At 35.0% G+C, this 17,706-nt stretch overlaps 1 protein-coding gene across 1 annotated transcript in view; it reads left to right on the forward strand.

Annotated features, from left to right (window-relative positions):
• Window positions 1-16,077, forward strand: part of Fdx1 (ferredoxin 1) — a 31,174-nt gene extending 15,097 nt beyond the window's left edge. The window contains exons 3-4 of the mRNA XM_026392543.2: window positions 7,469-7,598; window positions 11,132-16,077. Coding sequence (XP_026248328.2) covers window positions 7,469-7,598; window positions 11,132-11,246 — 245 coding nt within the window. The 3' untranslated portion in view covers window positions 11,247-16,077. The remainder of the gene's footprint in view (window positions 1-7,468; window positions 7,599-11,131) is intronic.
• Window positions 16,078-17,706: the final 1,629 nt, after the last annotated feature.

Raw genomic sequence — 17,706 nt, forward strand, 5'->3', positions numbered from 1 at the left:
ATTTTATATCCTGCTACTTTGCTGAATCCATTTATTAGTTCTAGAAGTTTTCTGATGGAATTTTTTGGATCCTATAGGTATAGAATTATGTCATCAGTAAATAGTGATAGTTTGAGCTCTTCTTTTCCTATCTGTATTCCTTTAATTTCTTTCATCTGTCTAATTGCTCTGGCTAGAGTTTCAAGAACTATGTTAAATAGAAGTGGTGAAAGAGGGCATCCCTGTCTTGTTCCAGTGTTTAGAGGGAACGCTTTCAATTTTTCTCCATTTAGAATGATGTTGGCCTGGGGCTTAGCATAGATAGTTTTACAATGTTGAGGTATGTTCTTGTTATACCTAGTTTTTTTTTTTTAGTATTTTGAACATGAAGGGGTACTATATTTTATCTAATGCTTTTTCTGCATCTATTAATATGATCATCTGATTCTTATCTTTAAGTCTATTGATGTGATAAATTACATTTATTGATTTCTGTATGTTGAACCAACCTTGCATCCCTGGGATAAACCCCGCTTGATCATGGTGTACTATCTTTTTGATATGTTTTTGTATTTGATTTGCCAGAATTTTATTGAGAATTTTTGCATCTCTATTCATTAGAGACACTAAAGTTTTCTTTCTTTGATGTTTTGGCATCAGAGTGATATTGGCCTCATAGAATGAGTTTGGAAGTGTTCCCTCTTTTTTCAATTTCATGAAATAATTTGAGGAGTATTAGTATTAGTCCTTCTTTAAAAGTCTTATAGAACTCAGCTGTATATCCATCTGGTCTTGGGCTTTTCTTGGTTGATAGGCTTCTGATGGTGTCTTCTATTTCATTGCTTGAAATTGATCTGTTTAACTTGTATCCTGATTCAATTTGGGCAAATCATATGACCATAGAAATCTGTTGATTCCTTCAAGATTTTCTATTTTACTAGAGTACAAATTTTCAAAATAATTTCTGATTATTTTCTGTATTTCTATAGTGTCTGTTGTGATATTTCCTTTTCATCTCGTATGTTATTGATTTTGAGTTTTCTCTCTCTCCTTCTCTTCATTAGCATAGTAAGGGTCTGTCAATTTTATTTATTCCTTCAAACAACCAACTTTTTGTTTTGTCAATTATTTCAATTATTTCTTTTGTTTCAATTTTATTGATTTTAGCTCTGATTTTAATTATTTCTTCTGCTGCTTTTGGTGTTGATTTGTTCTTATTTTTCTTGGGCTTTGAGTTGTAATGTTAAGTCATTTATTTGTTGACTTTTTCTTCTTTTAAGGAATGAACCCCATGCAATGAACTTTTCTCTTAGTACTGCCTTCATCATGTCCCAGATTTTGATGTTTTTTCAGTGTTTTCATTTACCTCTAGAATATTTTAATCTCCTCTTTGATGTCTTTTGTAACCCATTGTTCATTCAATAGCATATTATTTAGTTTCCAGGTATTGAAGTGGCCTCTAGTTTTTATTTTATCATTGATTTCTAATTTCATTTCATTATGATTAATAGAATGCAGAGTAGTATCTCTACTTTTTTGTATTTGCTAAGAGTTCCTTTGTGGCATATGGTCCATTTTAAAGAGGATCCATGTGCTGCTGAGAAGAAAGTATATTCACTCGTTGATGGATGAAATATTCTATATATATCTGTTAAGTCTAAGTTATTAATTTTATTACTGAGTTCTATAGTTTCTTTGTTTAGCTTTCATTTGAAAGATCTATCCAGTGGTGAAATAGTTCTGTTAAAATCACCCAGAATTATTGTATGGTGGTCTATTTGACTCTTGAACTTGAGAAGAGTTTGTTTGATGAATGTAGATGTTCCATTGTTTGTCATATATATATTTATAATTGTTAAGTCTTGTTGGTGGATGGTTCCCTTAAGCAGTATGAAATGTATTCCTTTTAATTAACTTTGCCTTGAAATCTACTTTATGAGGGCTATGTTTTTTTCTAACCTTTCACCCTCAGTCTATGGATGTATTTTCCTATGAGATGAGTCTCTTGAAGGCAGCATACTGTTAGGTCTTTTTATTAAATCCAGTCTGCCAGTCTATGTCTTTTGATTGGTGAGTTTAGGGCATTAAACATTCAGGGTTATTATTGAGATATGATTTGTATTCCTGGCCATTTTTTTTTTATTTTTGGTATTTAACTTGACTTGGTTTCTTCTTTGATTGGTTTTTCCTTTAGTGTATTACTCCCTTTGCTGATTTTCATTGTTGTTTTTCAACTCCTCCTCTTGGAATATTTTGCTGAGGATATTCTGTATTGAAGGCTTTCTAGTTGTAAATTCTTTTAACTATGGAAAGTTTTTTATTTTATCATCAAATCTAAAGCTTAATTTTGCTGGATATAGTATTCTTGGTTGGTATCCATTTTCTTTCAGAGCTTGGTATATGTTGTTCCAGGATTTTCTAGCTTTCAGGGTCTGAGTTGAAAAATCCGAAGATTTCCTAATTGGTTTCCTCCCTATATGTTATCTGGTTCCTTTCTCTTGTGGCTTTTAAAATTCTATATGTTAGGCATTTTCTTTATAATGTGTCTTGGGGTGGATCTGTTGTGACTTTGTACATTTGGTGCCTCTAATATTTGATATTCCAATTCATTCTTCATGTTTGGAAAATTTTCAGATATTATTTCATTGAATAGATTGTTCATTCCTTTGGTTTGGAACCCTGTGCCTTCTTCTATCCCAATAACTCCTAAATTTGGTCTTTTTATGTTATCCCATAATTGTTGAATGTTGTGCTCATGGTTTCTTACCATTTTAAGTGTGTGGTCAACGTTCTTTTTATAAGGTTATATATTTTGTCTTTATTGCCTGATGTTCTGTCTTCCAAATGATGTAATCTGTTTTTGGCTCTCTCTATTGAGTTTTTAATTTGGTTTACTGTTTCTTTCATTTCAAGGATTTGTTTGTTTTTTGTCAGAATCTCTGTCTCCTTATTGGAGTAATCTTTTGCTTTCTGTGTTTGCTTATGTAGCTGTTTATGAAAATGATCTTTAGCTGCCTATATTTTCTCTTATATCATCCTTTAATTCACAAAACATTTTAATTATATACATTCTGAACTTCTTCTCTGTCATTTCTTCTGTTTTTCTGGCCATGAATTCTAATAATGTAGTCTCTTGGTTTGTTTGGGACACTTTTTTCCCTTATTTTTTCATGTCGTTCGTGTGTTTTCCCTTCTAGCACTGTGGATCTGAGGCATTAGAGCTTTTACCCTATAGGCTTATAGTGTCCCTGCCGGGTTCCAATACCTCACCTTTAAGGGGGAGAACAATATTAACAGATCCCAATCAAACAATATACAGCCTTAACAAAGTAGCTGTTATTAAGACGTTTACAGTTTTGTCACAATATATAGCAATGGTGAGTTCAGTTATTATCTACACTATTAACAGTTAGTTTGCAAAAGGGTCTACAGTTTCTGATTGTGGACAAAGAGAGAACCGGGGATGGGGGGTAGGATGAGATGTTGAGGGGATAGGAAGTGAGGATATTATTAGATCTGAGGAAACGTGAAAGAGGAATCTAAAGAAGTTGGTTAGTAGCAGAAGAGAGAGAAAGTGATTTTGGGGAGACACAAATAAGTGGGAAGATAATAGAGTACAAAAAACCAAATATTCAGAAACATGAAATATGTAAAAATAGGAGATAAAAGAATATACAGCATAACTGTAATATACTATTCAGACATCCCAATCCTCAGTAGCCTAGTTCGTGGAAAGTACTTGGTTTCACAAATGTTGGGGATGTTTTAAGGTAGAAGAAGAGAGAGAGAGAGAAAAGAGGAAAAAATATCTCGAAGAAAGATAACAAGAATTGTTTTTGTTGGAGATCAGTATCTTTCTTGCTTTGCTTCTCATCCAATAGGTGGGTTTGTCTGTTGTTTGCTGGTATCTTCACCCTCAGCATGGTGAAGATTATTAGGGTGGGAGGGTTGGTCTTGGAGATGGAGCTCCTGGAGGTGGGATATAGTACTTGCATTCCCCGATGGGAGACTGTACCCAAAGGATCTCCTTTGGGGCCCACCTGTGTGATGTGAGCGCTGGTCTTATCTCCTTATATCGCCTGTAGACCTTACAATTCCTGGTCTCTAATTTAGTCTCTAAACCGTATCTCACCCCTTCCCTTTCTACTTCCCAGTCAGAAATCTCTCTGGAGGTCTTGTGGGCTGTGCACTGGGGGCTAAGCACCTGCTGACAGGTGTTTTGTATTGGGCAGTTCAGGGCCAGGCTTTGTAAGCTATGGACTGACTGTGCATAGCTGCAAGCATTGTGCCAGGTTAGCTGCTGCAGGGGAGAGGAGGGAGTTGGGGACTACAGGTACCTTGATATTTCTTCTAAGCCCCAGCCCAAAACAGATTACCCAACTAAAACTCAATAGAGAGAGCCAAAAACAGATTAGCCAACTAAAGGTGGTGACAAAGGTGTCCTAAGATAGAGGCGGCTGCATTCAGAGATGGGATGTCAGGTCGGGTGGGGCCAGGCAGTGGCATTGGGCAATGTGTTCAGAGATGCAGCTCTGTGGCATGCAGTGTTGTGGCTGGTGGCTGTCTCTTGATCTTATGCAGTGTTCCCAGGTGCAGGCTACTATCTGTAGGGGGCTGTAGCAGTGTTTGCAGTGCCAAGATGGAGGTAACGGGGGAGCCTTGCTTTAGTAGATGGGGGTCCATGCTGGAGTGGTGGCTGGAGGTTCTTTGCATGGGCATTGGCAGGGTGTCCTGCGTGGGAGCAGCAGCTGGGATTCCTGCAAGGGTGTTGATGCGGACGGTCCTGATGGCTGCTGGAGGTCCTGTGTGGGTAAGTAGCTGGGAGTCCTGCACTGACTCTGAGGCCTGGAAACCTGCACAGGCATGGTCGCCATTATTCCTGCATAGAAGCAGCTGTTTGGGTTTCTTTAATAAGTCACCCAGAAACAATCTTCCCACTACTTGAATTCCAGGTCCCGGAGTGACACAGAATGCAGCCTCCCTCTAGCCCGCCATCTTGGATCTCCCTCTAGCCCGCCATCTTGGATCCATTTTATTTTTTATTTTGAGACAGGTTCTCACCAAGTTGCTGAGGGTCTTGCTAAGTTGCTGAGGCTAGCCTTGAATTTAGGATTTTCCTGCCTTGGCCTCCTGAGTCACTGAGATTATAGGCATGTGCCACAGCACCTGGTTTCTCTGTTGTATGTGGCAACAAATCTCAGGATCCATATTTAATTGAAACTTTTGTATGCATTGTTTTAAGGACAAAAAGGAGACAAGATTTCCTGATATTTGTCTCACGGTATCTCTGGTTTTTTTTTCCATTTTAGTGTAGACTTTATCTGAATTGAGTATTGATGATATAAAAATAAGAATCAAGGCAAGGAGATGTTTGTTAAATTCTAATGAGAAAGTCCATTAAGAATTCAACCTTCTCTTTGTAGAGACATGAATCAACACCAGCAGGACCTTAGAGGTCATGTGCCTTACTTTCTCATTCTATGTAAGACAAGACTGACCCTTGAGGCTTAACCAGGACACAGAAAACAGTGGTGTAGTCCATCCAGCTAGAACCTGGACCCCTAACTTGAAGGTCACACTGCCCCAGTTCTTTTACTGCAATAAAGAAGTTCCTTTCCCTCTTTATATAGAATGTATATACATTTACCTTTTTATAAAGTACCTCAAACTCACAAATAAATAGAAAAGTAAGATATTTGTTTTAATAACCAGTTAAGCTTGTATATCTATAATAATATTTGTCTCACAGTATCTCAGGGTTTTTATATACTTAGATATATGTATATATATTTAAGGTGACTCAGATTATATGGCAGGAATTGGTTATCTTCAGCATTGGAAAAACTAGCTGAAATCATAACTAATCTCTAACTAGTAATATGACTTTAGTCCATTTCTTGAACTTCTTGGGTTTAATTCCTTTTATGTTTATAAAGAAAATGGAGTTACTATAAAATTTCTTGTCATTTCCAAATAATAATAATTACCAAGTAGTAAGCACTCACATTGTACTTACTTTTTAAAAAAAAATATATATTTTAGTTGTAGTTGGACACAATACCTTTATTTTATTTATTTTACGTGGTGCTGAGGATCGAACCTAGCGCCTCACACATGCTAGGCGAGCGCTGTACCTCTGAGCCCCAGCCCCAGCCACAGTACTTATTTTTAATTTACCAATAATGGTTGCCAATATATATATTTACTTACACTCAAATGTAATTCTTGAAACTACTATGTGTGGTTGATACAGTTACTGTTGGGGAAGCTGAGGCTGGGGGATAAAGCAGCCCACAGTTGCACAGTAAACAGGAGCTGTGGATGAAGCCAGGCAGCTGCCTCCTGAGCCTGTGTTCTAACTCCCTGTACTTCACTGAATGGTCTCTCTCCAGTAATCCTATTACTGCTTTGAATTTGATTTAATGAAAATGAAAATTTAGGGAAGGCTCTCATTTCTTTCTTTTTTTAGATAATAAAATGATTAACAAATGTTGGAATTTTGAGGTGGGAACAACTTATTAAAATGATTCATTCAGAGGCAAATCAAAGTTACCAATTATTAACAGTAGTTCTGGTATATATGTTATATACAGTAGTGTTTATTGGCCCCCAAAGAATTTGGGTTTAATTGAAGCTATTCCTAGTACTCTACAGTCTTTAAAATCGTGCAGTAGCTTTTTAATAATATTTAAATAACTTATTATTAAAGTTGAATTCAGCTGGAATATGATTCTGCATGACCCTGTTCCTCAATGGAATTCTAATATGTTCTAGACATGCTATCTTAAGAAAAGTCCAGCTGGCCTGAGGAAGGGGATTTGGAGCTGTGTTATGTAAGAAAAATTTGGTGAACATAGGTATGCTCAGGCTGGAGAAGGAAGTATAGTCTAAGCTATGCAGAAAGCTATTTTTCATATTTTACTCCAGGATACAGTTGGATCAGTAGGTGGAGGTTACAGAGTGGCAGACTTCAGCATGGTGGAAGCTGGACCGATGTAGAATTGGTGGCTTAATTACTTATTTGATTCTGTCCTGATTGTGATGAGAGACTGAGAAGGAAGACTATTTAACCTTATTTACCTTCAAGTTTGATTGCTTTCTTTATAAATTGAGTTGTGCTCTCGAGGAAAAGTAAATAGCTTAGGTGCTATTATATAAACTATTGCTGTATATGTTTTAATATGTACACATGTTTATATGTATACATGTCTCAGCTTAAAACTGTAAGCTCTTTAGTACTGGATCTATATAGTCTCATGTTTTCTTTCATAGCATCTTGTCCAGAGCCTTTGTGAAATACCGTATGAGTGATTTCAAAATGTGGGGTAGGGGGTGATGGTGGGGCATAATCCCTAATTCATTACTATTCTGAAAATAATTTAGTATTATAACACTGATTCTAAAATTCAGAAATATTTAAATGTTGGAAGCCAGGTTTAGATTGTATAATGTCGAGGAGGGGTATGTTCAGTGATTGCTGCTTTTTCAGGTGCTTGTGAGGGAACCTTGGCTTGCTCTACTTGTCACCTCATCTTTGAAGATCACATATATGAGAAGTTAGAAGCAATCACTGATGAGGAGAATGACATGCTTGATCTGGCTTATGGGCTCACAGACAGGTAAGCCTGAAGAGTTCTTCACTTGTACTCATAATCTGGAATGATCCACATGCTGTCACTTTGTTTATTGAAGACCACATCTGAGTTCTCCCAGCTTAGGGAACAGTCACAAGTTTTATGTACTAAATATGTGGCATTTCTCTTTCACTGTCCCATAGTTAAGACTTATACAAAACTTTCCCCTTAACAAAAGTAAAAAAATTTTAAAAATTTGAAGAATTGTAAGTTTTAGATCCTAATATATCTTCTTTAGTCTATTTTTTTACTGCAGGAATTAATATTTATCACAGTTTAGCAGGATGGAATTAAGCATAATGCTTTTTATACTGTTCTTGCAGGATAGATTTGATAATTGAACAAAATTATAGTGGAAAATTTTACCTATTTGAGAGAGCAGAAATTTTGAAGAAACAATATATAACAGTAATTATGTTAAGATGATTAGCTCTTTTTCTAAATGTATATTAATTAGAACTTATTAATTAATAGGTAGAGTTATTCTTAAATGTAATATTTACAGTAGTAGGTGACATCGAGTGATACCTTATTATTATTATTTTTAATTATCTAGTTTTGGTTGAAGTTAAGGTTGCTAGTTGATTTACTTATTCAAGGGGAAAGATAAGAAGTTGATTTACTTATTCAAGGGGAAAGATAATTAAATAATATTTAATTAAGGTGGGCTTTGTTTAACTGTGATTTGGTAACCCGAATGAAAAATAATTTTTGAAACAATTACAAGCAATTGTAATAATAATTTTATTAATTTCATGTGGAATTTGTAGCTACAATTTTGTTAAACACTTGAACATAAACTATCATTTAGTGCACACAAAGTTTTTAGGTCATTTGTGTTTATTCAGACATGTTAAATCATTTTATTTTTTTTGCTTTCATAGTACATTTCCCTCTTAATAGAGGTGAGACTGATAACCCTGAAAGAAAGACTGGGGACATATTATCTCTTTAGACACCAAAGCTTAGCAGGTGTGGCTGCCATCTACCTGTCCCTCTCATCTCTCTTCAGGCCACATTCTTTACCAACACTTCCTTTCCTTTTTTTTCCTAAAGAATAACAGAATACATCTAGTGACTGCATTAGATTCATTCTGATAATTGTGTCTTTTTTTAAAAAATTGGTTCTTTTTAGTTATACCTGACAGTAGAATTCATTTTGACATAATTATAAAAAAATAGAATATATCTTGTTTGAATTCAGTCCCCACTACCTCTTCTTCTCCTTCCCTTCTTGTGTGTGTTAATAAGAGGGTTCAGCTATAGCTAACTGCTTGCGCTTTTATTCAGAAAAGAATTTGTATGTGCATGTAATATATAATATTCTAAGTGAAAAGAAAAAGCAAATAAGGGGAATAGGAAAAGTTACATCTAGAAGAGGTACAGGTTGTAAAAAGATATAAAAAGGACTATATTAAATGCAAACCAACCACAAGCAATAATAAGATTTCCAGGTGTTAGAATAAGATAACAGAGAGCAAAGAAGAGATTTTAATGTTTCATGTCTGTTATGCTTAAGAACATGGAATTTTAGTAGAGATATTTTGTGAAGAATGAATATGATGTGTTTTATGCAGCATTTACACAGCTCTCTGGCATACTGGAATAAAATCAAAGCTAGTAACCCACATGTAACTATTTTTAGGGTACCATACATTCCAAAACAAAGAAATAGGGAAAATCAGCCTTTGAGTTTATATCCTTAGTTTGAAGTTAAGTGCTACGTAAATATACCACCATCATTAACAATGTCTATTATCAGCGTATTAGCCCTGTTTGTGGATAGACCTCCTATGGGTTCTTGCTTGCTGGTTACCTGTTTCCTTTCTTACATAGTACAGGAGCCAGGTCTTATTTTGTCATTGTCTCCAGTGCCTAACAATAGGGAATTCTTAAATGTTTGTGAAATTAATAATACATGGATAGAGAGATTAAGGAATTATCTGTGAATATACATTTGACAATTGTCATTACTCCCTACTTTCACTTTCCATGGATAATCTACATAGAGGCCTCAGATTTCTTACATGTAGGATGAAGATAATGATAGCACCTACCTCATAGGTTGTTCATTGGAGTTAATGAATAAACTCTTAGAATGGTTCCTGGTGGTATTCATTAAATGGTAGTTGTTAGTATTATATCTAATTGATACCAACTTATATGTTGTACTTACTGTAATGCCTAGGCACTTAATGAAGATTATTCCCACTTTTCAGGCTTAGACAGTATTCTCAGCATTTTATAGGTAAGAAGCAGATTTAGTTATTGTAGATTTGCACAAGGCTGCCAACTAGTGGGTGGCAGAGCTCTGATTTGAATTCAGTTATGTTGGGCCCCAGAGCCCTTGGACTTTCGCTATTTAAAGCTACTTCTCTGAATTGAAAACCAACCTTAGAAGTAGGGTTAACAACCTGTGTGTACTTTCACTGTCAGGGAAACAGGGCAGGAGTGACAGATAAAGTATCTTTCAGATTTACATGAATGTCAGGGTTTTGTGGGATTTACAGTATGGGATGCCTTGCTGTCTGTCTCCTTCTCTAGAAGTATGAGACACTGTCTGCATTGAGTAGATATTAGAGCCAGAGACCTTTAAGGAGGTAGAAGTTGTAGGAGAATGAGCAAATGGCCACAGTGCACCACTGCTTTGTCTTTTAGAACAAGACAGATCTCTTTGTGTAGCCTGTGTCCCCACAACATATTTGTTCTCTCACTAACTTTACTGTAATCTGCTCTGCTTCATAACTGTGTCACTTATTACATTAGTAGTTTCTGAGAGAGTAGCACTATCTTACAGCTTTTTGTAAACATCAGGAGTAACTAATAGTCTTTAAGGCCCACCACAGTCAGTATGGTTTTAATTATCTGGGAATTGATAATTATTTGCTAATAACCTCTTGTTATTAGCAAATAATAGATTTGCTAATAAGCTCATGTTCTCTTGTCCACTATTGTACCATTTCAATGTTTGGCCGCTCTTTCACCAAAAAACAAAATAATAATAATAGTTCTGGAGAGTCAATTAGTAACTGATAAAAACTAAAGGCTAAAATGAAGCTTTGGCACACCAGGATTTTTTGTGTTTCATATTTGTGTTCTGTTACCCTCTAATTGATCAGGCTGGTTTTTATCTGTTTTGATCTAATGAAAATTTAAAAGGTTGCCACGTGTGATGTTATACAACCTTAATCCCAGTGATTTGGGAGGCTGAGATTGGAGGATTACAAGTTTCAGGGCAGCCTGGGAAACTTGGGCAAATTAGAGAGATTCTCAGCAACTTAGTGAGACCCTCTCTCAAAATAATAATAATAATAATAATAAGAAGAAGAAGAAGAAGAAGAAGAACTGAGGTTGTAGCTCAGTGGGAAAGCACTCCTGCATTCAATTCCCAGTAACAAAAAGAAAAGAAAATTTAGAAGGTTACTTAATTTCCTGTGTTGGGTAAGAAAACATAAAAACATACTAAACAACTGCACTGACATATACTTAATAAACATACCTATCCCTTTTCTGTACAGATCACGGTTGGGCTGCCAAATCTGTTTGACCAAATCTATGGACAATATGACTGTTCGAGTACCTGAGGCCGTGGCTGATGCCAGACAATCTATTGATGTGGGCAAGAATTCCTAAACTACCATAAGAAGAAATATTTTTGTGAAATTTTACCTATTTTTATAATTTTTAACATGATTAAATGAGAACATGGTTGAATGGGTTTATTCTTATGACTAGATTTACCATTTTACTTCACCTTGTATAACTACTGAATTTTGTAGTATTAAACATGCGATTTTTACATTGGTTATAAAAATATTAGTCAAATATTAGAAAATAGCTGAGAATGATGAAAATCTTATATAGTTTACCTTATTTGTGATTAGTGACTTAAGCAAAATGTTACCACATAATCTTATGTCTGCTTATTTAGAAGGCAGGTTAAGAAAAGCTATGATTACCCCTGCTTGATGTGGGTGAAGGCAGAGATCTAAAATGGCTTGTCCAGGATGATATGACTAACTAGGAAATTTGTACTGGAACCTGCATCTTATTAAGTTAGTTTTATGTTCAGATTGATACTGGAGAAATTATGAACATCTTACTTTCAGCACTAATTAAATGTAAATGTGTGTGAAAGAATATTCAGTGAATTGCTTAATTTCCAAGATAGCTATTAACTTTATAAATAAATATTTCAAAATTTTATTCAATGAGAAATGTTTAGTATTTACTCAGACATTATGACACTGTCAAGTTGATGTCTGTTCTGACTAAACCATCTTTTCTATTTCAAGCAAAACAAACTGTCTTAGCAATCTTTCAAAAATAATGTTAATTTATAGGTTGATTCTTAGAATGGAAATCTTGTGAATTAGCCCCTGAGCCAGAGGACATGAGCAGGCTGCCGCATCCCACTGCCCAGGAGGCGCCATTCTTCTCACTTCAACGTCTGCAGCCTGGGTAGCATAGCATATGCTACAGTCCCAGAAATGAAGGAATATCTTACCAATTATATATGGAAGATATTTGTATCCTTATCTTTGCTATAAATAAATTCATTAAAGGTAATAAATGGGTAAAGTGTGCTCTTTGGATATATAATAAAAACATCAACTAATGTGGACTAATCATGAGGAAGAGCAGAACAAATTACTAAGAAAAACAGCGAGTTATAAGACTGTCAAGTGAGCTTCAAGTACTTAAATGCAGTTTGTTAATTTGCGTAAATATTGGTCAACTATAATACTTGACATACAACATTATTGTGTTTGTTAGGGATGCAGAGAAGAACAAGACAAGAATGCCTTCAGGGAACTCTTTTAGGAAAGATAAAATGTATACATATACATATAATTTGCTTGAACCAAACTGATCAATTTGCCAAATGGTATTTTAAACTAATTAATATAGAAAAGTGATTGGGAAGAACTTGAGGCATCTTATTTTCATTTAGTGTTTAATGACTGTTGATTACTTTCTGTATAGAATGCTATACTTTTAAATACTTCAAAGCAATTTTTTAATCTTAATTAGCTTTATTATTCTTGTATTCTTATATAGATTACCTGAACTCTCCAGGTGATCTATTTTAATGATATAGTTTAATGAAGATATTCAGCCAAAATATTCTAAAATTTAGAATTTGAATTATCAGATTTCAAAATAGAAAAGTTCAAATTAATGTAGTTTAATTGTATTACGTAAATAAGACTAAATTTATTAAATGGAGAATATATTCTATAATTGGTTTGTATAAGGGTTATTTTTCCAGTTTGAAAAAAAATTCTATATTTGATACAAATGCATTCCACATATCTATCTATTTCTATTTATCTATTTCTACAAAACACATTATCCTAAAACTTGGTGGCTAAACACAACAATTATCTTTTGTTATTTCAGATAGTTTCTGTGGGTGAGGAATCCAGAGTACAGGGCAGACTTGGCTTATCTCTGCCCCATAGTATCTGGTGCCCAAGTGAGAAGACTCTTAAGTCTAGGTGCTGCAGTCTTATCCCTCATATGACTGACAGGCGTCAGCTGGGGAATCTTGGAGGGCCTACTGACTGAAACACCCATGGGTGGACTCTCCATATGCCCTGGCCTTCCTTACAAAGTATTTGTGGGATTCTAAGGGCAAGCACCCAGAGAGCAGGTGTTATACTTCCAGGCAGAGGCTGTATCCTTTGGGATATACAGTATCATTTCTACCCATTCTTTTCATTAGAAGTAAGGCACTGAGTCTATCATTTGAAGGGAGGGGTATCAAAGATATTGCAGACATGTTTTCAAGTCATATAGTAATGGTTGTTTTCAGGTGAGTTTCCTGACCTTTCATTTCCAGTGAATATTGATTGGCCTTTTAACAAATAGCATTCTAAGCTTTAAAAGGAGCTAGTTTTTTTTTTAATCCTGAATTATATCCTGAAAAATTTTGTGTTATATTTAATATGATGACATGTTTGTTTTATTCTGTAACTCCCAGCATTTTTCTTGACTATTGATAAAAATGAAAGGGAAAAATAGTGGGCTCCCATTCATTGCTGTGTAATGTTAGTGTACCTTTCTTAGTCATTTTGCATGTAGAAAATCATCTTCCTTTGGCATAGTCCTCTGTAATTGTTGGTTATGTACTAATATTATATTTGGTCTTCACAGATAAAACCACAACCTGTTATTATATAAGTAATTCAGAGCCACTGAATTTAGTTTTTAAGTGAACCATGCTAGTAATTTCTAAAACATTTTTCTTTTACTATGAAAATATTGTGTCATTTTTGTTTTAGAGGACAGCTTTCCTGTTTTTGTGGTAGCTATTTAAGTATCATGTACATGTGCTTTCTTTGGTGGTCACTCAGCATTTAAAGAAGAAGTACATTTTGCTTGAAAAGTTGATTTCAAAGGAGACTTCGACTTGATAAATTTTCCCATCATTTTTTTATTTTTTAATTTTTTTATTATTAGTTGTTCAAAACATTACAAAGCTCTTGACATATCATATTTCATATATTTGATTCGGAGTTCCCATCATTTTTCTTCCATTTCACAACTCTTCCTTAAACTACCCCCAAACTTGTGACAAACCATAGTTTGGGTCAGAATTTGTTAGATGGCTTTCTTATTTTTAGGATAACTTATAATTTTTGTTAAAAATAGGACTAATGTGTTGTATGTTCATTCCTAAAAATAGTATATGAACCTAAATGTAGATCATAGTGAGACATGGAAATGTTACCTATACACTTGGTTTCAGTTAGAGAAATACTGAAGAAGTATGATCTTTGTTAAGCAACCACAGGAATCCTCTAATGTATCGACTCATCACATATCAAGTTATTTTTATCAGATTTTCCTCTGTTTATAAGTTTCTAGAAACTGAAAAATTAGAAAACCAGCTGGCAGAAGGACGCCATGATTGCTAGCAGACACAAATAAATGTGACTAAAACAGCAGAATTGGGGAGTGAAAAGATAATTTAAACCTATAGAGCAACTTCTAAGAGGAGTCCATTGGAGAGACCTTTGAGAGAGATCCCCTTGGAAATAGCTGTTCATAACAAACCATTAATATCTTATTTCTCTTTTCTTTTGACTCTCTTGCTTATCTCAGTAATATTTGCCAACTGATTTTTAGACTTACAATGCTATAAGTGTAAGCCATTGTGCCTTTCTGGTCTACCTCATCTACTAGCCATTTTGGAAATCATCAACACTCAACTTGTTTACCTGAGTAATTGCTGTGGTTTGAATGTGTCCCCAAAGTTCATGAGTTGGAAGCTTGATTCCCCAGTGCAAGTGTTAAAAGGACCTTCAAGAGGTGATCAGGTCATGAGGGCTCTGCCCTTACGAGTGGGCATTTAAATGCCTTTATCTTGGAAGTGGGTCCCTGATAAAAGGATGTTTGGGCCCCTTCCTCTCCTTCTCTTGCACACTCTTGCTCTTCCATCTGACCCCTCAAACTTGAACTTCTTGGTCTCCAGAACTGTGAATGAAATAAATGTCTGTTGTTTATAAATTATCCAATCTGTGCTATTCTGTTACAGCAGCACAATGTTACAGGAGTTTTTATCACTCTCACTGTGCCACTACTCTACTTAGATTGTCCTTTATAGAGTATTTACACATGACTTATGTAGCAATGAATGACATATAGCACCTCGTGCTTATTATATCAGCATTTTTTTCTGAATAAATAGCATATTTTAAAAAATTTAATGCTGTGCTCAGTTTTGAAACTGTAGTGTCTTTGCATAGTATTTAGCCCACAGATGTAATGTATAAATGTTCAAATTAAGCAAAACCTATAAAGAGTATGCTTGTATATTTTGGCGTGAGCATACTTTATATACAGTTATGAAAACTTGTGCTGTAAATGGGTGATAATTTCACTATTGTCTTGTATGTAAAAAATAAAAAAAGGAAATGAACAAAATAATTAAAAAAAAAGAGTATGCTTCTAAGTCTGATTCTGGCAGTCATCTATTACAGATAGGACTTCATGAACTCAATGTAGAGTGGTATACTGAGCCCAGGAATCAGGACACAGGAGTGTTTTCTCTAGAGATCATGTGATTTCCACTGTATTAAAAAGGACATTGTTTGACTTATCACCTTTCAAAAAACATAATTTGAATGAAACAGCTTAATGCAGATCTCTCTGCTGGTTTTGATATGAAGCCTGAGTGCTGAATCAGCTGCTTTCAGTGACTCCATTCACATGGCTATTCTAGATGAATGCTGCTCCTTCACTTGGAAGTGGCTAGCTAGCATCAGGCATTTCTGATGGTCCTCAGGGATTTCCCATCAACATTAGGGATTCCCTTTGGTTCTGATGAGAATTCATCAAGTCAATGGAAAGTGGATATATGATTGACAGAATATTTTCCCCAGTAAAGCAAGCAAAAGCTTGAAATATTGATAAACCTTGCTTTAATAGAGCCTTATTTGTTTCTTATCTGAACTCCAAAAATTGAACCTCAGAGATATGCCAAAATTCTTATTTGATGTGGGGGATGGACATGGGATTTACCATTTGAAGTCCTGGGTACTGTTTTTAAAATTGTCTTAAACTTGAAAATAAGACAAAAAAAAAAAAAAAAAAACATTATTGTATGTCTTCTCAAAGTTGCCCATAAAGGATTTTTCTAGCTGGGTCACCTAAGGATCACCAAATATTCTATTATGCCTTGTGGGTCAAATTTTGTTTTTTTTTTTTCAATAAAGTTTTATGGGACTGCAATCATGCTCATTCATTACCTATTGTCAGTGGCAGCTTTCATACCCTAACAGTAAAGTTGGATGGATGCAACAGAGACCCAGAGACCGTATGCCTAGAGAGGCTAAAGTATTTGCCATCTGGCTCCATACAGAAAAAGTTTGATGACCCCTGCTGTGGGGGAAGAGGACTTTGACTTACTATGAACTATTGATTTGTATTTATCCCTCTGAAGTTAACTTAAGAAAGATCATTAAGTTGCAGATGTTTTCTGTTTGGTAGAAAAGGTAACCCCAAGAGTTAAGGTTTTCTTGCCTTGTAGGGCATTATCCAGTTTAGTGTCCATCTGCAGTATTCTTATAGCATTCTTTTTATCCAATTGGACTCTGTATCAATTCCTCATGTCCTTCAGACCAAGTTCATCATTCTGCTGGTTCCCTCATGAGTTAAATAAATCTTTGACACATGCTTGCTGTGTATTTGTTTCAGAGTCTTTATCTTATAGAAAGCTATACAATGACTGCTGGAGGTCTGGCAGTGCTTCCTCATGAATGTTCCATTTTGAGATAGTCACTTAACCCCACTGGGAGAGAGGCTGCTTCTCTGTTAAGAGGAGATAATTATACTCAGTTTCAGCAAATCACTCTCTCATCCATATAATACTATCTACTGGACACAATTTTATGATTAAGTTAAAAGATATTATGTGTAAGTGCTTTATTAACTGCAAAGCACTATGTCATTATTGGCTATTGCTTTTTGACAAAATCTAAATCTTAGGTATTAAAGCATAGGTTTAACCCCATGATGTATGATTTTCAAACAGGTTTGAGGCTTTGACTTCTGTATTCAGAAGAGTTATTTTAAAAAAGGAAATGTATAAAGAGATTATCCAACATCTACTCAGCTGATGATAGTGGGAATGCTTTGTTATATTTTAGAGAAACATTCTAATGATAACCACATGTTATCCTTAAGAAGAAGTTATGATGTGAAATTTTCCAGGCTATAATAACTAGAAAAGTGAATAAATGACAGCATACAGCTGTATGTTGCATGAAGAGGCAGGAAGTAATTCATTGTCTTTTTATTTAAGAAAAAGTAAGGAGTGATACAGTAAAAGTAAAAAGGGGATGTGCCTAAGGCTGAAAATGGAAATGTAAATTGTTTACTCTCTAGAGCAGTGTCAGTTCTTTCAAACCACACAGTTCTTGGTAATATTTCAAAACAAATTGCCATATGGAAACCACTTTTGGAAGGGTAACAGTACTTGACCATTATCACCCTATTCACCACCCACTAAATGGGAACATACATAAGCATTTCAAAAAATATTGTTTACACATTTCATGACAGCCCAAATTAACTTTTCAAAGTA

Source organism: Urocitellus parryii, chromosome 4, assembly GCF_045843805.1.
Source record: "Urocitellus parryii isolate mUroPar1 chromosome 4, mUroPar1.hap1, whole genome shotgun sequence".
Lineage (NCBI taxonomy): Eukaryota > Metazoa > Chordata > Mammalia > Rodentia > Sciuridae > Urocitellus > Urocitellus parryii.